The sequence below is a fragment of the Mus musculus genome (genome assembly GCF_000001635.26).
Source record: "Mus musculus strain C57BL/6J chromosome 1 unlocalized genomic contig, GRCm38.p6 C57BL/6J MMCHR1_RANDOM_CTG5".
NCBI classification, from domain to species: domain Eukaryota; kingdom Metazoa; phylum Chordata; class Mammalia; order Rodentia; family Muridae; genus Mus; species Mus musculus.
In genome coordinates this window covers 101,167-123,463 of record NT_162750.1, presented here as the reverse complement: position 1 = coordinate 123,463, position 22,297 = coordinate 101,167, and the positions used below count along the sequence as shown (strand labels likewise).

Genomic DNA, 22,297 nt, shown 5'->3' with positions numbered 1-22,297 from the left:
AACACACTGTTCACACTGAGAACCACACATCCTTCTTCCATTCATCACGGGGTTGCTGTTTCAAAGCCAGTCTCCCACGGCAGAACCCGGGCTCCTCCTTGTGTTCTCACAACCACTATGCGTTTTGTACTTAATAATCAGCAGGACTTAACTAATGGTTCCACTTCACAATGGAATGCCGGGAGGGGGGGCGGCGCAGGACGGGGGCTTTACATGTTTGTCAAGTAGCTCTATATAACAAGGGAGGAGGTTCTCTAGTGGCTCCACGTCCCCACCAGTACTTGTCATTCTAGACTATTCTCTGGGGAATGTTGCTTTCTTTGACAAAGCCCCTCAACTGTGAAGTTGAGATCTTTTTGAAAATGGAACTTCCAGATTATGTGGTTACAGATGTATTTCAGAGGTCCTGAAAGATTCATCTGTGCTTGTCTCTATAATCAACCATTCTAAGCCACCAGGACCTGACTAGATGTGATAAAAGCCCTTGTCCCTTCCCTGGAATGCCTCGCCTAATCACAGTAGCTTCTCCCATCTCTCCTAAGCTCATTATCTTAGTACTTTCATGTTCTACTTTTGCTTGATGAGCAATGTAATGTTATATGCTTGAGAAGATCAGTGCCTCATCTAGACGTTTATTTTCTATGGGGTGTCAAGCTCTAGAGCACCACTGGGTATGTCAACCCCATCCAGGGTGGGCTCCACACTCAGGAGTAGTTGATCACACAAACTTTGTGGTTTTGGGGGGTGGAGGCTTCTCTTGTTTGAGTATTTTTTTTGTTCTTTCGCTTTGTTTTGATTTTTTAAGAGAGAGCAAGAGACACACAAATACAGGCAAGAGACAGAATTTGGAGAGGATAGGGGATGAGTTGGTGATGGGAAAAGAATACTATCAAAACCAATTGTATAGCATTATATTACACCAGTAATTTATTAAAATACTATAACTTCCCTTTTCTCTCCCTATCCACAGACACAATTCTCTCAAACCATTGTTCTATAACCCTTAGTTAGTGAAGTAGGATTAGGAGTTTAGATTCAGTGTCCTCTAACAGAAAAGACATTTTCAATACAGACACTACTTAATTGTCTCTCTTGTAAGCTTCAAACGATGGACTTCCCAAAAGAGAAACCAAAAATGGAAAGTTCCTGTACTGGATCTGGGGAGATGGCTTAGTGTAGAGCTTCCATTGATCTTCCAGAGGACCTTAGTTTGGTTCCCAGCACCAGTATCAGATGGATCACAACCACCTGCAACTCTACTCTGGTTACAACATCCTCTCCTGGCCTCTAGGATTTCCTCATATGCACATGCACAAACCACACTTAGACACGCATACATACACAGAATTAAAACAGAATTAAATCTTTAAAAGTTCCTATACTCCTAAGGAAATACATTAATCTATGATTCTTTAAAGAAGCAGCAACCAGAATAATCCTAATTAATCATTAAGTTTAATGATTAATCATCCAGCAATGAACTTCTACAAGCCAACTGATGATTTATATAGTCATACTTCTGGACAGCCACCAATCAGGAACAGCCACATTCTACTTGCCTACTAGAAATCAACCAGCAGCCCCCCCACACACAAACATAGCCACTTATGAAGATCCACCAATTGGCTCAGTTCAATTCTTGCACATTTCCTCTACAATTCTGAGAGAATTGGACTCACAAGCATAGTTCTTCATTAGTTTAAAATAACTTGGTTAGTACCAGTTAAAGATGGTACTTGGGAAGGTCTTTGCACATCTCGCTAGCATTAGATTTTCTCTCCCAGGAATCTGCTGTCTTCTTCATCATCCACCTTTACCTCTGTAGTACGTACTACATTTTACATGGCCTCTGTGTTAATATTTCCTAGCTCTGTTCTTCTGGGGCTCCCCACTCTTATATAATACTACATTCTACATTCACATGCTTTCTAATTCTCTGAGATATTTTTTTCTTCTTCTTCTTCTCTTCCTAAGCATTCCTATTTGGTAAGTAAAACCTCTTTACAATGGGCCCTGGCAGGCTCCCTTAAGTGTCAGAAGACCCTTGAACGTCCATGTTGGGTTCAGACCACAAGAACCTAACCATCTGTCTCAGAGAACGTGGAGCCCATGTTGAATCATCTGGAAACTTGATCTCTGATCTCCTTGTCCTTTTCAAGTTCTGAAACATGCCAGCATCTTATTCACTTCTATGTACCTAGAGCCTTAAGTTTGTAACAATTTCCCCTGACTAAGTCTTAAGAGCTTTAGGAATGAAGGGATGACATATGTATCAAAGAATGCATAGAAAGTATATGGTCCAGATAACATGAAGTATATGTGTCAAATAGTTTTGGGTTTTATTGAATTGTATCAGACAAATGAAACAATAGTTCCCTTTAAGAATTTTGACAGGTTCTTGGAAAAAAGATAAGGAAAAAAATGATTAATCAACGTTACTTGGTTTCCATGGAGATCAAGAAATTAGGACAACAAATTGTCCTATAGTTTCAATATATTACGACCTTAGTGACTGTGAAAAGACAAAAGCAACGAGTGTTCTCCCACCCAGCAGATTCCTAAAAAAGTGACCTGTGAGCACCTAATAAAATATATTCTTTCATGATGTTCTCAAGACTTTTTACCACCCTGAAATTACCCAGAATGCCATAGGCAAATAAAAGAACAGCCAGTGCATGACCGTCTCTTCATGGTGATGTGCATACAGAGCAAACACAGCAGGAAACCCCAGCTCAAAATTCAGCCTCCACAACCCTGCAGACCACACCGTGCTCCCCTCACTCACCTGCTTCTTGTCTCAGGGATGAGGGCAGGGCATCCTGGGGCTCTTGTTCATCACACGTTTGTTCACAAGAACTACTTCCCTCTGTAGGAAACAATTACTCAGTTGACTCAGAATGGCCAAGGAAAATGGCCGCAGGAGAGTGGCCTCTGACAAACAGAAAGTTATAAGGGGACTTAGTGTCTCCTGCATTGAATGGCCATGTTTTGAGACTCTGAAGAGGAGCCTGATAAGGCTTCTTCTCTGTCACCAAAGGATTGACCACCCATCTGTTCCTTCATTACACATCTCATTCCCCATTATTTTGATCCTTGGTTCTGCCTCTATGACTTCGCCTGAGTATGTAAAGAACAGGGTCAGATGGGAAAAGGGGTGGGGTCTTTCTCTCTAGCAGACTCACAAATGAAGACTCACCTCCTCCATTGCATTGTGGGAGGCTAAGCATCTCCTCTGCTTGTTCATCATTCGTTTTGGATGCTGAAGAGAAACAAGAAGTCAATCAACCATGCAGAGGTACCAGATAATCAACCAGGCAGAGGTACCAGACAATCAACCATGCAGAGGTACCAGATAAAGTGTGCTCAAGTGGAACCAGGAAGTTCAGGGAATATAAGAAAATCAGGGGGCTGGAGAGATGACTCAGAGGTTAAGAGCACTGACTGCTCTCACATAGGTCCTGAGTTCAATTCCCAGCAACCACATGGTGGATCACAACCATCTGTAATGGGATCTGATGCACACTCTACTGGTGTGTGTCTGAAGACAGCTACAGTGTACTCATATAAAGAAAATCAGGAGTACAAGGAATCCAAATGACAACATTGACTGTGTATCACAAATAGTCAGAAGACCAAGACACAGTACTTCTCCATTAACCAATACTTTGACATGAATAAAGGACCCACATATTCTACCCATAAGCATTAGGTTGTTCGAAGCAACAATCACAAGTATTTCTCCCTATTTCCCACAACAGGCAATAGATCAAAGAAGAACCAAGAAACCAAAATAACTAAGAAAGTTTCATACACTGTTCTCTAGGACAAGAGAGGCAGACAGGAAGTTGCAGTATTCAGGGAGGAAAGGAGCCAGTGCTGCTGACACCAGAAAGTTGCTGAACCCATGGAGAGAGGAAACTTTGCCAACTGCATTTCCCTGAGTGTCTGGTTGAGTTCTAGAGAGTACGTTTGATGGGGAAAGATGAAATGAGAAAAGGCATTTGAGATCAAGGGCTGTTTGTTTAGTCTTAAGATGAAATAAGAGATCTGATTTGTGGGGCTGAAAAGATGGCTCCGCAGTTAAGAGCACTTTTTGCTCTTCCAGGGGATCCAGAGTCAATTCCCAGCACCACGTGGAAGCTCACAATGCTCTGCAGTTTGGGTTCCCAAAACTGTGACACCCTACTGGGACTTCTTTGGATGCCAGGCAAGCATGTGGTGTATATATTTATACTTGCAAGCAAAATGGTCATATATATAAAATAAAATAAATTGGAATTAGGGAGATCTGATTTGCCTTTTCTGTTGGGAAAAAAATGGACAGATGTAGTAAGTAGAAGATGGTTTTACATTAGGGAGGAGCAGTCAGTATCAACCCTGCTTCAAGAATGGAGAAATAGTGTCCCGGGCTGAAACAGAGACAGCAGAGGAGGCAGGTCCTCTGTCAATTCAGATATAATATGGAATTGTGCCAGCGCCTCATAATGAAGTTTTTGAAGCATCCAGATAGAGAAGTCTGTGTAGGAGGTGAAGGAAGATAGCCAGGCCTGCAGATGAGGAAGCTGACAGGTGTGAAGTTCATGTTTGGGGATCATTAACTTACAGATGGGAACAGATAAGAATGACTGGGAGAGACTGATTGTCCCTGCATGTTTTCCAATGCCACTTTGAGAGTTGGGGGCACCACAGTCTGAAAACCCACAGCTGATGTAATCGCCTTGGGCCAGAAGTTGCTTTCAGCTCCTAGCTCCTTCCCTCCAAAGTCTCAAACTGTTTCCTCCCTTCCCAGAAGATAAGATTTGCTCTCAACTTATTGTTATTTTTACTGTTGTTGCTGCTGCTGCTGCTTGTTGATATATTCATTTTGGGGTGGGAGAGTTTCTCACATACCATGACACACATGTAGAAGTCAGAAGAAAACTTACAGGAATCAGCCCTCTCCTGTATAAATGTGAGTCCCAGGGAGCAGACTCAGGCCAACAGGCTTGGCAGCAAGTGTCATTTAACTGGCTTCCTACTGGTTTTTAATTCCCTCTTCTTCACTTTTTTCTCTGTGTGTAGGGCTCATGAGTGCTTTACATTGTCTATTAGCATCTCTGTTTTATATAATCTTCTCCACATATTCTACTCTGCACCTCGTGGTGTAAGTGAGCCTAGCCCTTTCCCCCATAGCACTCATTTCCCCAGCTCAGTCCGGTCTCTTTGGTAAGCTTGCTGTTCCTGGTTTTCCCATGAAGTTGAATCTAAATGTCTCCTCTTCTCCCTTTCTGTGTGTTCTGCTCATCATCCTTTCCTATCATAGATGTCTCTGTTCACTGTGGATAAAGAGGACATCCCCTTCCCAGGTTCTCCTCAGAAGTCTTTCCCAGGCTCAGCTTCCATTTTATTCATCATGTCCACACTCCTGTCCCAACCATGGAAAAGTGGCTGAAGGGGACCAGTGCTCTTTGGTAGTGTACCCCAAATGCTGACATTAGGACTCCATGTCTAGTTAGGTGAAACACTGTCACTCATAACTCAATATCCTTGGCTGCATCTAGAGTTCTCAGCTTCCTTCTCTTGGTGTATGGTCTACACTCAAGACAGATCTCAAACACCCTGACGTGAAGCTTCAATACTGCTTGTGTCTCCTGAGAAAATTCAAATATTGAACATCATCTATCCATCTATGGGGAGGATCAGGAGGAGTGAAGTGAATGGGTGGTTAGATTGATGGATAGTTGGGTGAATGCATGGATCGATGATATATTAGATAGATAGATAGATAGATAGATAGATAGATAGATAGATAGATAGATAGATAGATGATAGATAGATGCATAGATAGATACATAGATAGATACATAGATAGATACATAGATAGATACATCGATAGATACATAGACACATAGATAGACACATAGATAGATACATAGATAGATGAATAGCATAGACTGGCAGGTATATGGATAGCTAGATGTTTGTATTGGTATGTGGGTGAGTAAGTGGATGGGTATATATAGTTGGATAGATTGGTAGATATATGGATAGCTATATGCTTTCGCGCAGGTGCGCGCGCGTGTGTGTGTGTGTGTGTGTGTATGTGTTAGAAATGGTCATTAGAGAAGGATTAAGGCAGGAAAATAGTATCAGTGAGTTATTTTGTGTTCTAAAAACATAATCACCTTCCCTAACAACTGATGGCAGTCTGGGCCTCTCTTCAACATTTCTTCCATTTATCCTCTGATGAGTCCTGTGACTGTCAGAAACTGAGGAGAAGCAAGAAAATGACCAAATCAGACAGTTATGAAGCAGAGACTTCCAAGCACTCTCTCTGGGTTCTAGCACCCAGGAAATAGGTGAGTTACTTCACCTCATCTGAGATGCTCTCCCCCACTCACCCAGAGCCTTACTCTGTCTCTTTCTGCTCACCCTTATTACTTTCTTCTCAACTTTGGTCCCCAGTGATCTTCCTCTACAGCATAAAGAAAGGAGTTGTCTTAGTCAGGGTTTCTATTCCTGCACAAACATCATGACCAAAAAGCAAGTTGGGGAGGAAAGGGTTTATTCGGCTTACACTTCCATGCTGCTGTTCATCACCAAAGGAAGTCAGGACTGGAACTCAAACAGGTCAGGGAGCAGGAGCTGATGCAGAGGCCATGGAGGGATGTTCTTTACTGGCTTGCCTCTCCTGGCTTGCTCAGCCTGCTCTCTTATAGAACCCAAGACTACCAGCCCAGAGTTGGTCCCACCCACAAGGGGCCTTTCCCCCTGATCACTAATTGAGAAAATGCCTTAGAGTTGGTTCTCATGGAGGCATTTCCTCAACTGAAGCTCCTTTCTCTGTGATAACCCCAGCTGTTTCAAGTTGACACAAAACTAGCCAGTACAATTGACCCCTTGTCAACTTGACACACAAACACATCACTAGTAAGCCTCAACCCTTACATTCTTATTCATCCCCAAGATCTAAATAACTTTAAAAGTCCCACAGTCTTTACATATTCTTAAAATTTCAATCTCTTTAAAATATCCATCTCTTTTAAAATCCAAAGTCTTTTTACAATTAAAAGTCTCTTAACTGTGGGCTCCACTAAAACAGTTTCTTCCTTCAAGAGGGAAAATATCAGGGCACAGCCACAATCAAAAGCAAAAGTCAATCTCCAACCGTCCAATGTCTGGGTCCAACTTAAGATCTTCTGGGCTCCTCCAAGGGCTTGGGTCACTTCTTCAGCCATGCCCTTTGTAGCACACGCATCATCCTCTAGGCTCCAGATGCCTGTACTCCACTGCTGTTGCTGCTGCTCTTGGTGGTCATCTCATTGTACTGGCATCTCCAAAACACTGCATGACCCCTTCAGTCCTGGGCCATCAATTGCAACTGAGGCTGGACTTTCACCAATGGCCTTCCTTGGCCTCTCACAGTGCCAAGCCTCAGCTGCTCTGCTCAACTCCTTCATGCCTTCAAAACCAGTACCACCTGGGTGACCCTTACACATTACCAAGTCCAGCCACAGCACAAGGTACAACTTTGGCTATATCTGGAACACAGCCACTGTGCTCTCAGAAAACACTTCCCAGAAGATGTCACCTCAATGATGCTGGTCTCTTCTTAATCACCACTAATTTCTTAGCTCCAGATAACCAGCATCAATAGTCCCAGTAATGCAAAGTTTTTGCTTTAGTAGTTCTAGTATCTTGTTAATCACAGCTGATTCTTCAGCCCCAGCTAAACAGAACTACAGAATCTTCACAATCAAAACAGCAATGGCCCTGAAAAGAGTCTTTAATTTTCCCTCTGAAATTTCACAAGCCAGGCCTCCATCTTCTGCACTGTTCTCAACATTATCTTCCAAGCTCCCACACAACATTCCACAGAGCTCTTAACAACGAATGGATCTTCAAGACCAAAGTCCCAAAGTCCTTCCACAGACCTCCCCAAAACATGGTCAGGTTGTAACAGGAATACCCCACTCTGCTGGTACCAATTTGTCTTAGACAGGGTTTCTATTCCTGCACAAACATCATGACCAAGAAGCAAGTTGGGGAGGAAAGGGTTTATTCAGCTTACACTTCCATGCTGCTGTTCATCACCAAAGGAAGTCAGGACTGGAACTCAAAAAGGTCAGGGGGCAGGAGCTGACGCAGAGGCCATGGAGGGATGTTCTTTACTGGCTTGCCTCTCCTGGCTTACTCAGCCTGCTCTCTTATAGAACCCAAGACTACCAGCCCAGAGATGGTCCCACCCACAAGGGGCCTTTCCCCCTTGATCACTAATTGAGAAAATGCCTTAGAGTTGGATCTCATGGAGACATTTCCTCAACTGAAGCTCCTTTCTCTGTGATAACCCCAGCTGTGTCAAGTTGACACAAAACTAGCCTGTACAGGAGTGTACAGTGACTGGGCTTGGAGTCTTGGAACACACTTGACTAGATCCCTGATCATGACTGACTGCTTGGCTCACAGGGAATGGAGCAGGTGTGTACCCATCATGGGATACCCCAGGCAGGGACAGAGAGGTCTGCTGAGTAGGGATGGAGGAAATTTGGGGGACTGTCTGGGATTCTAGGTAAAATGAAGGGTGGCAAGTAGGATCAAATACAGAGAATGGGGTATCCCCAGCTATGGTGAGCCCCGGTGCGTGTGCCGTGCTGGGATCAAACCTAGGACTTTGTATGTGCTAGGTGAGCACTCTGTTAACCGAGCTCCACCTGCAGCCCCAGGCCTCTATCTCACAGGTTTCACCATCTCCCAGTAGGGCGATCCTGGGGATTAAGCTGAGAGCACATGGGCCTCTGAAGGACTCTCAAGCCTGTAGCGTTCCTAAGCCTGGTTTTCTCATCTGGAAAAGATGCATAGTAAAACCACGTTATGAGACATGAAACACCTACCAGGGAACTGAGAGAAATACTATGAGGATAGTTTGCTTCCTAGAAATTACCCAGGAAGTGTCACCTGTTACTGCAGTCCACCACTGTTAGCCTCCTCATGTCTTAGGGACCCACAGATGAGTGATGGCCCTGGCCTAATAAGTTGCTTACCTTCCCCAGCCCTGACCTTAACTGCTACCTCGGAACTTTGTATGTCCTATCTTAACACATGCCTAACACAAAGTCATTTGACTATGTTCCAGATGGAAAAGGACACACGGCCATTAGCTCTCTGTGTTAGATCTTGGCCCAAACTTGAGTCATTTGATTGCTCAGGCTGATACATCTTCCAGCCTTCCTTTTTGTGACTTACCTAGATGCCCCTTCCCTAATTAAAGAAAGACCTGCATGATGCTATGTAAAGTCATCATCCCTTGCAGAACACTGTCTAGTCCTTGCGCCTGAACACAGATCAGAGCCAGAAGGTGCACAAGGAGCTTCAGGCAGAGTCACCCATTTTGGTCTTTCTCTCTTTCAGGAGCCAAGCCAGCCCTGAAGACCATGAACTCATCTTCTGAGCATTGCAACGTATCTGACTGGCTGAGACTAGAGGCAACCGTGAAGGCCTCTGTGTACGTGGTGGCTTTCTCAATCACCACATCTCTCACCATTGTCATTATCGCAATAGTGTCACAGAGTCTGCAGCTGAGGAAAGAGGTGCGGCTGGTCCTCCTCTGCCATCACCTGCTTTGTATCTCCTCCTACTGTGGCCTGGGGGTCGTCTTCCAAGGAATGCGGGCCTTACTGGCCAACAGCCCCCTCCTGCTGTGTTGGCTGGTATTTGGGGCGCAGCTAAGTGTGGGAGAAGGGATCCTCCTTACTCTGACCTTGATGGCTCTCAATACTTACCTCGCTATTTGTTATCCATTGAACTCTCCATCCTTTGTGGATTCTGCTAAGTACAGGATTCTAGCTGGGACTTGGACCACAGTCATACTCAAGAATGTTGGCTTATTCCTCATAGAGGGTACTAGCCCTACTCCGGCCTCTGTTTTCCAGTCTGCCCCGCTCTGTCCTGTGATTTTGAATGGTATGCCTGCCAGAGTCATTGGCATGTTTTCCCTTGCCTTTCTTTTATCTGTCATTCTTGTGAGTTACTGTCTGATATACCGAGAAGGGAAGCAGGCTGGCCATTTTAACAAGTCAAACATCAAGGCCCGGAGAACTGTCCTTGTTCATCTACTGCAGATAAGCTTACATGTGATACCTACCCTGATAATCATAGGTTTGGGAAAGCGGTGTGGGGTGTTTTTCTTTGCTCTAAATCTGGCCCTTTTTGGTATCTTTGCTTTTGCACAGTGTTTCAACCCTTTGGTCTATGGGCTCCACAACAGAGATCTGCAGAGCAAACTGTACCCTTGGCTGTGCTGTCGGAAGAAGCTGCTGCCTTAAAAAAGAAGGGGCTGGCTTAAACAAAAATTCAGCTCTTTGGAATAACTCCAGACTTAATGGGTGTGCTAGCTAGGGCTGGGGACTTGATCTGTGTAAACTGTTGCCTTGATTTGGTTTTGAGAGCACTGCAGACTTCTCTGCTGTACCTCACTAAGACGAGCTAGTGCTTTTAACTCTAAACCCAGATGAGCATTTCTGATGGCCTGATCTACTGTAGCCATAGCACAAAGAACAGGAATCACGTGGCTATGAAGTCACTGGAAAGGCTAGAGGAAACAGAAGTCAGGGACCCCATTGATTGGTGTGAAAGACAGACCCAGCAACCATGGACTGTGGAGGTTGCGTGGGCTGAGTAGCTATAGGCATTGGACACTCACATCTTGACAACTTTGTTTGTTAGGAGAAACAGCAACACAATGTCTTCTGCCTCCTTCCATCTTCTGTGTGTCATAAAGAAGCCTGTAATTGGTGGAACCTAACTGTCCAATGAGACCCTAAAAGCAAAGGCATCTGGGAAATGTAGTTCTTAGTGTTACTTATTTGGCAGTGTGGGAAGTTACCTCACACATGGGTTGGAAGGAGCCAACCCATGGGCCACTCTTACTACACATAGTTTTATTTACTGTATAATAATGATTCAGCGAGGATATATGATTAATATAATGATATCAGCAATGGCAGGCATTACATTCCCCACACTATGCAAGCCATTTACACTACATCATATCCTCACAACAATTTTGTAATTGTTCTTGATTTACAAATGAGAAAAACTGGGGTTGAGAGAAGACTTACACGAGCCTGGGAGGCTTTAAATCTTGCAATTCTCATAACTTTTTTTTTGCATATTTTTTTGGCACAGAGTAATCACTTATCTTAAAAAATTAAAAAGAATTTATAGTTTTAGATTTTTCAAATCTTACTTTTAATATGGGTTCTTAAATGCTTTAACCTTCCTTCTATCCCACCACCCACCAGAGGTAGGAGAAAAGAAGAGTTGTTAGGATATGGGGGCAGTGGACCTGTTTAGAAACTGTTCTTTGGAGCAAATCCCATTTGTGTTATCAGGAGATCAGCAGTTCATTTACAGGAATCATCAGTTGCAGCTTGATCCATTTGCAAACACTTCACGAACTATCAATCGGTAGTGTTGGGATAGCAAACATGAATCAGCAGTGGAATGACCTAGCAGAGACATCCAGGTCTTAGATGAATCAGCATGAATCAGCAGGAGGAACCAGGACTACCAGGGACATCAGCAGAAGTTCTTTGCCTTGCCTCTCTCAAAGAAACAATGATCACTGAAGACTGGTGACCAAGAAGCCTTCTTTGCAGAGCTAGCTATGCAAGCAAGCCCCCCTCACAGTCTGTTGAGTCCTATCTATACTCCCTCCAAACATCACGTGTCTCCATGGGTCTTACCTCACCACGTGTCTTGCCTCAGCACGTGCGTCTGTATCAACTGCCATCATTCTGCCAATTGGCTCGAGTCTGCAGAAGTGGCAAAAAGCATCAGGCACACCACCTTTGATGTGTCTATCTCTATGGAGTCCCTACAAACAATGACCAATAAACAATGGTAAGGCGTACCAATACCAACCAGCATCATCTATTGTCTGTTGGGTCCTTCTTAACATCATTCATCCTGCATCCTTTCACATGCTTGCTTTAGCAAAACATCCTTCCACCTGTGTCCACTTCAAGAAAATGCTCATTCATGTGTGTGCCCCAGCAAAACACCATCTGACACAACTGACTTTCCAAAGAAACCAGAAGTTTCCACTTCAAGAAGACTGCTCTTCCAAAGGTTCTGAGTTCAAATCCCAGCAACCACATCATGCCTCACAACCATCTGTAATGGGGTCTGAAGCCCTCTTCTAGTGTGTCTGAAGATAGCTACAGTGTACTCTGTGATCAAGTAAGATTTAAGAAGTTTAGCCAGGCATGGTGGTGCACGCCTTTAATCCCAGCACTCAGGAGGCAGAGGCAGGCAGATTTCTGAGTTCGAGGCCAGCCAGGGCTATAAAGAGAAAAATAAAAAAACAAAACCCCAAAAACCCCAAAACACAAAACCAAAACCAAACCAAAACAAACCAAAAAAGAAAATTATTTGTGTGTGTGTGTATGTGTGTGTGTGTGTGTGTGTGTGTGTGTGTGTGTGTGTGTGTGTGTGTAGACCAGAGGACAACTTTTAGGACTTGGTTCGGTCTTCCTTTTATGTAGCTTTCTTTACGTGGTCATCAGGCTTTTAAGGCAAATACTATACTTGCTGAGCTATCTTGCCAGCTCAACTTTTTCATTTTTAAGAGCCAAACCAATTACTTGAGAAAGCCAGATCTTGACTCTCCACTTTGCTTTGGGTCTGGACACTGGGATATGGAGGAGATCCTCTTTCTTGTCCATCACTCTGACCATATTCTATGGTCCTTGGACCATCCTTCCTATCAGATGCTAGAGTGTCTGTGTCCTGCCTACACTCTTCAATGGTTCCAAGTTCCCCTCCTTCCTCCTCCATCTTCTCTCAGACTGAGAGATAGAGCACTTGTACATGCTAAGCAGGTATTCTGAACTACAGCCCCAGTCCTCAGTTGCTTGTCTCTTCTCTAGGTATTTACACTAAGTTTGCCTCTTCCTGCAACCCCAATCCTAAGAAACAAAGCTTCATCACGTCTTTAAGGGCAGGCTCTAGGTCTTATTTCCTTTGCCTAAGGCAGCAGGTGCTTAGTAGCACTTAGCAGTGCTTAGCAGTACTCAGCAATGCTTAGCAGTACTCAGCAGTGCTTAGCAGTACTCAGCAGTCCTTAGCAGTACTCAGCAGTATTTAACTCAGAGTCCCGTAGACTTTAGAGAACCACAGACTGGAAAGAGGCGTCTTTCTGCAAACTCTTGCACCACAAAGCCAGGCTCTTTGCATTGATATAGTAAACACCTAGAGAATAAAGAATCCTTCAGGGCTGGAGAAATGGCTCAGCAGTTTAAGAGTACATACAAATCACTCTTGCAGAGGAACCAAGGGTTCAACTCCCAACATTCACATTAGGCAGCTCTAGAGGACCCAATGCCATCCCCTGGACACCATACATTCACAAGTGCACATATCCATTTACACACACTTATAATTATTTTAAACATAATTAAAAATTGTTTATGGATTTTCTTTGCAACCATCAACTCCCAAATAATGACATGGAGACTTATATTTATTATGAATGCCTAGGCCTTATAGCTAGGCTTGTTCCCAGGTGGCTCATAACTTATTTATTCTATTCTAAGTTCTGCCACATAGTTTGTTAGTTACCCCTCTTTCTTAGTCTCAGCCTGCTTCTTCTTGTGTCTCCCTAGTGAGTCCTCCCTGATTCTCTCCCAGAGTTCTTTTTTTTTTGTGGTCATTTTTTTTAAATTAGATATTTTCCTCGTTTACATTTTCAATGCTATCCCAAAGGTCCCCCATACCCACCCCCCCAATCCCCTACCCACCCACTCCCCCTTTTTGGCCCTGGTGTTCCCCTGTACTGGGGCATATAAAGTTTGCAAGTCCAATGGGCCTCTCTTTGCAGTGATGGCCAACTAGGCCATCTTTTGATACATATGCAGCTAAAGACAAGAGCTCCCGGGTACTGGTTAGTTCATATTGTTGTTCCACCTATAGGGTTGCAGTTCCCTTTAGCTCCTTGGGTAATTTCTCTAGCTCCTCCATTGGGGGCCGTGTAGCTCCATCGAATAGCTGACTGTGATCATCCACTTCTGTGTTTGCTAGGCCCCGGGATAGTCTCACAAGAGAGAGCTATATCTGGGTCTTTTCAGCAAAATCTTGCTAGTGTGTGCAATGGTGTCAGCATTTGGAAGCTGATTATGGGATGGATCCCTGCATATGGCAATCACTAGATGGTCCATCCTTTCATCACAGCTCCAAATTTTGTCTCTGTAACTCCTTCTATGGGTGTTTTGTTCCCATTTCTAAGAAAGGGTAAAGTGTCCACACTTTGGTCTTTGTTCTTCTTGAATTTCATGCGTTTGGCAAGTTGTATCTTATATCTTCGGTATCCTAAGTTTCTGGGCTAATATCCACTTATCAGTGAGTACATATTGTGCAAGTTCCTTTGTGATTGGGTTACTTCACTCGGGATGATACCCTCCAGGTCCATCCATTTGCCTAGGTATTTCATAAATTCATTTTTTTAATAGCTGAGTAGTATTCCATTATGTAAATGTACCACATTTTCTGTATCCATTCCTCTGTTGAGGGGCATCTGGGTTCTTTCCAGCTTCTGGCTATTATAAACAAGGCTGCTATGAACATAGTGGAGCACGTGTCCTTCTTACGAGATGGGGCATCTTCTGGATAAATGCCGAGGAGAGGTATTGCTGGATCCTCCGGTAGTACTATGTCCAATTTTCTGAGGAACCGCCAGACTGATTTCCAGAGTGGTTGTACAAGCCTGCAATCCCACCAACAATGGAGGAGTGTACCTCTTTCTCCACATCCACGCCAGCATCTGCTGTCACCTGAATTTTTGATCTTAGCCATTCTGACTGGTGTGAGGTGGAATCTCAGGGTTGTTTTGATTTGCATTTCCCTGATGATTAAGGATGTTGAACATTTTTTCAGGTGCTTCTCTGCCATTTGGTATTCCTCAGGTGAGAATTCTTTGTTCAGTTCTGAGCCCCATTTTTAAATGGGGTTGTTCGATTTTCTGAAGTCCACCTTCTTGAGTTCTTTATATATGTTGGATATTAGCCCCCTATCTGATTTAGGATAGGTAAAGATCCTTTCCCAATCTGTTGGTGATCTTTTTGTCTTATTGACGGTGTCTTTTGCCTTGCAGAAACTTTGGAGTTTCATTAGGTCCCATTTGTCAATTCTCGATCTTATAGCACATGCCATTGCTGTTCCGTTCAGGGATTTTTCCCCTGTGCCCATATCTTCAAGGCTTTTCCCCACTTTCTCCTCTATAAGTTTCAGTGTCTCTGGTTTTATGTGAAGTTCTTTGATCCACTTAGATTTGACCTTAGTACAAGGAGATAAGTATGGATTGATTCGCATTCTTCTACATGATAACAACCAGTTGTGCCAGCACCAATTGTTGAAAATGCTGTCTTTCTTCCACTGGATGGTTTTAGCTCCCTTGTCAAAGATCAAGTGACCATAGGTGTGTGGGTTCATTTCTGGGTCTTCAATTCTATTCTATTGGTCTACTTGTCTGTTTCTATACCAGTACCATGCAGTTTTTATCACAATTGCTCTGTAGTAAAGCTTTAGGGCAGGAATGGTGATTCCACCAGAGGTTCTTTTATCCTTGAGAAGACTTTTTGCTATCCTAGGTTTTTTGTTATTCCAGATGAATTTGCAAATTGCTCCCTCTAATTCGTTGAAGAATTGAGTTGGAATTTTGATGGGGATTGCATTGAATCTGTAGATTGCTTTTGGCAAGATAGCCATTTTTACAATGTTGATCCTGCCAATCCATGAGCATGGGAGATCTTTCCATCTTCTGAGATCTTCTTTAATTTCTTTCTTCAGAGATTTGAAGTTTTTATCATACAGGTCTTTCACCTCCTTAGTTAGCGTTACGCCAAGATATTTTATACTATTTGTGACTATTGACAAGGGCGTTGTTTCCCTAATTTCTTTCTCAGCCTGTTTATTCTTTGTATAGAGAAAGGCCATTGACTTGTTTGAGTTTATTTTATATCCAGCTACTTCACCAAAGCTGCTTATCAGGTTTAGGAGTTCTCTGGTAGAATTTTTAGGGTCACTTATATATCATCTGCAAAAAGTGATATTTTGACTTCCTCTTTTCCAATTTGTATCCCCTTGATCTCCTTTTGTTGTCGAATTGCTCTGGCTAATACTTCAAGTACTATGTTGAAAAGGTAGGGAGAAAGTGGGCAGCCTTGTCTAGTCCCTGATTTTAGTGGGATTGCTTCCAGCTTCTCTCCATTTACTTTGATGTTGGCTACTGGTTTGCTGTAGATTGCTTTTATCATGTTTAGGTATGGGCCTTCAATTCCTGATCTTTCCAAAACTTTTATCATGAATGGGTGTTGAATCTTGTCAAATGCTTTTTCTGCATCTAACGAGATGATCATGTGGTTTTTGTCTTTGAGTTTGTTTATATACTGGATTACATTGATGGATTTTCGTATATTAAACCATCCCTGCTTTCCTGGAATAAAACCTACTTGGTCAGGATGGATGATTGCTTTAATATGTTCTTGGATTCGGTTAGCAAGAATTTTATTGAGGATTTTTGCATCGATATTCATAAGAGAAATTGGTCTGAAGTTCTCTATCTTTGTTGAATCTTTCTGTGGTTTAGGTATCAGAGTAATAGTGGCTTCATAAAATGAGTTGGGTAGAGTACCTTCTACTTCTATTTTGTGAAATAGTTTGTGCAGAATTGGAATTAGATCTTCTTTGAAGGTCTGATAGAACTCTGTACTAAACCCGTCTGGTCCTGGGCTTTTTTTGGCTGGGAGACTATTAATAACTGCTTCTATTTCTTTAGGTGATATGGGACTGTTTAGATGGTCAACTTGATCCTGACTCAACTTTGGTACCTGGTATCTGTCCAGAAATTTGTCCATTTCGTCCAGGTTTTCCAGTTTTGTTGAGTATAACCTTTTGTAGAAGGATCTGATGGTGTTTTGGATTTCTTCAGGATCTGTTGTTATGTCTCCCTTTTCATTTCTGATTTTGTTAATTAGGATTTTGTCCCTGTGCCCTTTAGTAAGTCTAGCTAAGGGTTTATCTATCTTGTTGATTTTCTCAAAGAACCAACTCCTTGTTTGGTTAATTCTTTGAATAGTTCTTCGTGTTTCCACTTGGTTGATTTCACCCCTGAGTTTGATTATTTCCTGCCATCTACTCTTCTTGGGTGAATTTGCTTCCTTTTTTTCTAGAGCTTTTAGATGTGTTGTCAAGCTGCTAGTATGTGCTCTCTCCCGTTTCTTCTTGGAGGCACTCAGAGCTATGAGTTTCCCTCTTAGAAATGCTTTTATTGTGTCCCAAAGGTTTGGGTACGTTGTGGCTTCATTTTCATTAAACTCTAAAAAGTCTTTAATTTCTTTCTTTATTCCTTCCTTGACCAAGGTATCATTGAGAAGAGTGTTGTTCAGTTTCCATGTGAATGTTGGCTTTCCATTATTTATGTTGTTATTGAAGATCAGTCTTAGGCCATGGTGGTCTGATAGGATACATGGGACAATTTCAATATTTTTGTATCTGTTGAGGCCTGTTTTGTGACCAATTATATGGTCAATTTTGGAGAAGGTCCCGTGAGGTGCTGAGAAGAAGGTATATCCTTTTGTTTTAGGATAAAATGTTCTGTAGATATCTGTTAGGTCCATTTGTTTCATAACTTCTGTTAGTTTCACTGTGTCCCTGTTTAGTTTCTGTTTCCACGATCTGTCCCTTGATGAAAATGGTGTGTTGAAGTCTCCCACTATTATTGTGTGAGGTGCAATGTGTGCTTTGAGCTTTACTAAAATGTCTTTAATGAATGTGGCTGCCCTTGCATTTGGAGCGTAGATATTCAGAATTGAGAGTTCCTCTTGGAGGATTTTACCTTTGATGAGTATGAAGTGTCCCTCCTTGTCCTTTTTGATAACTTTGGGTTGGAAGTCGATTTTATCCGATATTAGAATGGCTACTCCAGCTTGTTTCTTCAGACCATTTGCTTGGAAAATTGTTTTCCAGCCTTTCACTCTGAGGTAGTGTCTGTCTTTTTCCCTGAGATGGGTTTCCTGTAAGCAGCAGAATGTTGGGTCCTGTTTGTGTAGCCAGTCTGTTAGTCTATGTCTTTTTATTGGGGAATTGAGTCCATTAATATTAAGAGATATTAAGGAAAAGTAATTGTTGCTTCCTTTTATTTTTGTTGTTAGAGTTGGCATTCTGTTCTTGTGGCTGTCTTCTTTTTGGTTTGTTGAGGGATTACTTTCTTGTTTGTTCTAGGGCGTGATTTCCGTCCTTGTATTGCTTCTTTTCTGTTATTATCCTTTGAAGGGCTGGATTCGTGGAAAGATATTGTGTGAATTTGTTTTTGTCGTGGAATACTTTGGTTTCTCCATCTATGGTAATTGAGAGTTTGGCCGGGTATAGTAGCCTGGGCTGGCATTTGTGTTCTCTTAGTGTCTGTATAACATCTGTCCAGGCTCTTCTTGCTTTCATAGTCTCTGGTAAAAAGTCTGGTGTAATTCTGATAGGCCTTCCTTTATATGTTACTTGACCTTTCTCCCTTACTGCTTTTAATATTCTATCTTTATTTAGTGCAGTTGTTGTTATGATTATTATGTGTCGGGAGGAATTTCTTTTCTGGTCCAGTCTATTTGGAGTTCTGTAGGCTTCTTGTATGATCATGGGCATCTCTTTCTTTATGTTTGGGAAGTTTTCTTCAATTATTTTGTTGAAGATATTAGCTGGCCCTTTAAGTTGAAAATCTTCATTCTCATCAATTCCTATTATCCGTAGGTTTGGTCTTCTCATTGTGTCCTGGATTTCCTGGATGTTTTGAGTTAGGATCCTTTTGCATTTTGTATTTTCTTTGACTGTTGTGTCGATGTTCTCTATGGAATCTTCTGCACCTGAGATTCTCTCTTCCATTTCTTGTATTCTGTTGCTGATGCTCGCATCTATGGTTCCAGATCTCTTTCCTAGGGTTTCTATCTCCACCGTTGCCTCGCTTTGGGTTTTCTTTACTGTGTCTACTTCCCTTTTTAGTTCTATTATGGTTTTGTTCATTTCCATTACTTGTTTGGATGTGTTTTCCTGTTTTTCTTTAAGGACTTCTACCTGTTTGGCTGTGTTTTCCTGCTTTTCTTTAAGGGCCTGTAACTCTTTAGCAGTGCTCTCCTGTAATTCTTTAAAAGTGACTTATGAAAGTCCTTCTTGATGTCCTCTATCATCATCATGAAAAATGTTTTTAAGTCTGAGTCTAGATTTTCGGTTGTGTTGGGGTGCCCAGGACTAGGTGGGGTGGGAGTGCTGCGTTCTGATGATGGTGAGTGGTCTTGATTTCTGTTAGTAGGATTCTTACGTTTGCCTTTCGCCATCTGGTAATCTCTGAAGCTAGCTGTTATAGTTGTCTCTGTTAAGAGCTTGTACTTCAGGTGACTCTGTTAGCCTCTATAAGCAGACCTGGGAGGGTAGCACTCTCCTTGGTTTCAGTGGGTAGAGTATTCTCTCCAGGAAAGCTCTCTTCTTGCAGGGAAGGTACCCAGATATATGGTGTTCGAACCGGACTCCTGGCAGAAGTGGTGTTCCACTCACTAGAGGTCTTAGGATCCCGTGGGGAATCCTGTGTGGGCCCTTGCGGGTGTCAGGCAACTCCACTGGCCAGGAAGCCCTGGGCTCGAGTGGAGCGGAAGGGGCTTTTGTCCCGGGTCAGGCCCCGGGCAGTCTGCTTCCCTATGTACCGCAGTCTCAGGTTCCGCACGATTGGATTGGGGCAGGCGCTGTGTTCCACTCACCAGAGGTCTTAGGATCCCGTGGGGAGTCCTGTGTGGGCCCTTGCGGGTGTCAGGCAACTCCGCTGGCCAAGAAGCCCTGGGCACGAGTGGAGCGGAAGGGGCTTTTGTTCCGGGTCAGGCCCGGGCAGTCTGCTTCCCTATGTACCTTAGTCTCAGGTTCCGCGCGATTGGATTGGGGCCTGCGCTGAGCCCCATTTTTTAATGGGGTTATTTGATTTTCTGGAGTCCACCTTCTTGAGTTCTTTATATATATTGGATATTAGTCCCCTATCCGATTTGGGATAGGTAAAGATCCTTTCCCAATCTTTTGGTGGCCTTTTTGTCTTATTGACGGTGTCTTTTGCTTTGCAGAAGCTTTGCAATTTTATGAGGTCCCATTTATCAATTCTTGATCTTACAGCACAAGCCATTGCTGTTCTATTCAGGAATTTTTCCCCTGTACCCATATCTTCGAGGCTTTTCCCTACTTTCTCCTCTATAAGTTTCAGTGTCTCTGGTTTTATGTGGAGTTCCTTAATCCACTTAGATTTGACCTTAGTACAAGGAGATAGAAATGGATCAATTCGCATTCTTCTACATGATAACCGCCAGTTGTGCCAGCACCATTTGTTGAAAATGCTGTCTTTTTTCCACTGGATGGTTTTAGCTCCCTTGTCAAAGATCAAGTGACCATAGGTGTGTGGATTCATCTCTGGGTCTTCAATTCTGTTCCATTGGTCTACTTGTCTGTCACTATACCATTACCATGCAGTTTTAATCACAATTGCTCTGTAGTACAGTTTTAGGTCCAGCATGGTGATTCCACCAGAGGTTCTTTTATCCTTGAGAAGAGTTTTTGCTATCCTCGATTTTTTGTTATTCCAGATGAATCTGCCGATTGCCCTTTCTAATTCGTTGAAGAATTGAGTTGGAATTTTGATGGGGATTGCATTAAATCTGTAGATTGCTTTTGGCAAGATGGCCATTTTTACAATGTTGATCCTGCCAATCCATGAGCATGGGAGATCTTTCTATCTTCTGAGATCCTCTTTAATTTCTTTCTTTAGAGACTTGAAGTTTTTATCATACAGATTTTTCACTTCCTTAGTTAGAGTAACGCTAAGGTATTTTATATTATTTGTGACTATTGAGAAGGGTATTGTTTCCCTAATTTCTTTCTCAGCCTGTTTATCCTTTGTGTACAGAAAGGCCATTGACTTGTTTGAGTTAATTTTATATCCAGCTACTTTATTGAAGCTGTTTATCAGGCTTAGGAGTTCTCTGGTGGAATTTTTAGGGTCACTTATATATACTATCATATCATCTACAAAAAGTGATAATTTGACTTTTTCCTTTTCAATTTGTATCCCCTTGATCTCCTTTTGTTGTCTAATTGCTCTGGCTAGGACTTCAAGTACAATGTTGAATAGGTAGGGCGAGAGTGGACAGCCTTGTCTTGTCCCTGATTTTAGTGGGATTGCTTCCAGCTTCTCACCATTTACTTTGATGTTGGCTATTGGTTTGCTGTAGATTGCTTTTATCATGTTTAGGTATGGGCCTTGAATTCCTGATCTTTCCAAGACTTTTATCATGAATGGATGTTGGATTTTGTCAAATGCTTTCTCAGCATCTAATGAGACGATCATGTGGTTTTTGTCTTTGAGTTTGTTTATATACTGGATTACATTGATGGATTTCCGTATATTGAACCATCCCTGCATCCCTGGGATGAAAACTACTTGGTCAGGATGGATGATTGTTTTGATGTGTTCTTGGATTCGGCTAGCAAGAACTTTATTGAGGATTTTTGCATTGATATTCATAAGGGAAATTGGTCTGAAGTTCTCTATCTTTGTTGGGTCTTTTTGTGGTTTAGGTATCAGAGTAATTGTGGCTTCATAGAATGAGTTGGGTAGAGTACCTTCCGTTTCTATTTTGTGGAATAGTTTGTGAAGAACTGGAATTGGGTCTTCTTTGAAGGTCTGATAGAACTCTGCACTAAACCCGTCTGGTCCTGGGCTTTTTTTGGCTGGGAGACTATTAATGACTGCTTCTATTTCTCTAGGGGATATAGGACTGTTGAGATCATTAACCCGATCTTGATTTAGCTTTGGTACCTGGCATCTGTCTAGAAACTTGTCCATCTCATGCAGGTTTTCCAGTTTTGTTGAGTATAGCCTTTTGTAGAAGGATCTGATGGTGTTTTGGATTTCTTCAGGATCTGTTGTTATGTCTCCCTTTTCATTTCTGATTTTGTTAATTAGGATGCTTTCCCTGTGCCCTCTAGTGAGTCTGGCTAAGGGTTTATCTATCTTGTTGATTTTCTCAAAGAAACAGCTCCTTGATTGGTTGATTCTTTGAATAGTTCTTGTTTCCTTCCACTTGGTTGATTTCACCCCTGAGTTTGATTATTTCCTGCCTTCTACTCCTCTTGGGAGAATTTGCTTCCTTTTCTTCTCAACCTTTTAGGTGTGCTGTCAAGCTGCTAATGTGTGCTCTCTCTATTTTCTTTTTGGAGGCACTCAGAGCTATGAGTTTTCCTCTTAGGA

The 22,297-nt window shown here is 42.6% G+C and overlaps 1 protein-coding gene and 1 long non-coding RNA gene across 2 annotated transcripts in view; one reads left to right on the top strand and one right to left on the bottom strand.

Moving 5' to 3' along the window:
• The window catches only part of Csprs (component of Sp100-rs), a 51,454-nt gene extending 39,548 nt beyond the window's left edge, over positions 1-11,906 (top strand). The window contains exon 2 of the mRNA NM_033616.4: positions 9,388-11,906. Within this exon, the coding sequence (NP_291094.2) occupies positions 9,411-10,301 (891 nt within the window). The 5' untranslated portion in view covers positions 9,388-9,410 and the 3' untranslated portion in view covers positions 10,302-11,906. The remainder of the gene's footprint in view (positions 1-9,387) is intronic.
• On the bottom strand, positions 2,322-6,249 carry LOC105242429. Its single transcript, XR_880808.3, has 3 exons — positions 6,165-6,249; positions 3,197-3,259; positions 2,322-2,866 (listed from the first exon to the last, which is right to left on the bottom strand). It is a non-coding gene; the product is annotated as an uncharacterized LOC105242429 (long non-coding RNA).
• Positions 11,907-22,297: the final 10,391 nt, after the last annotated feature.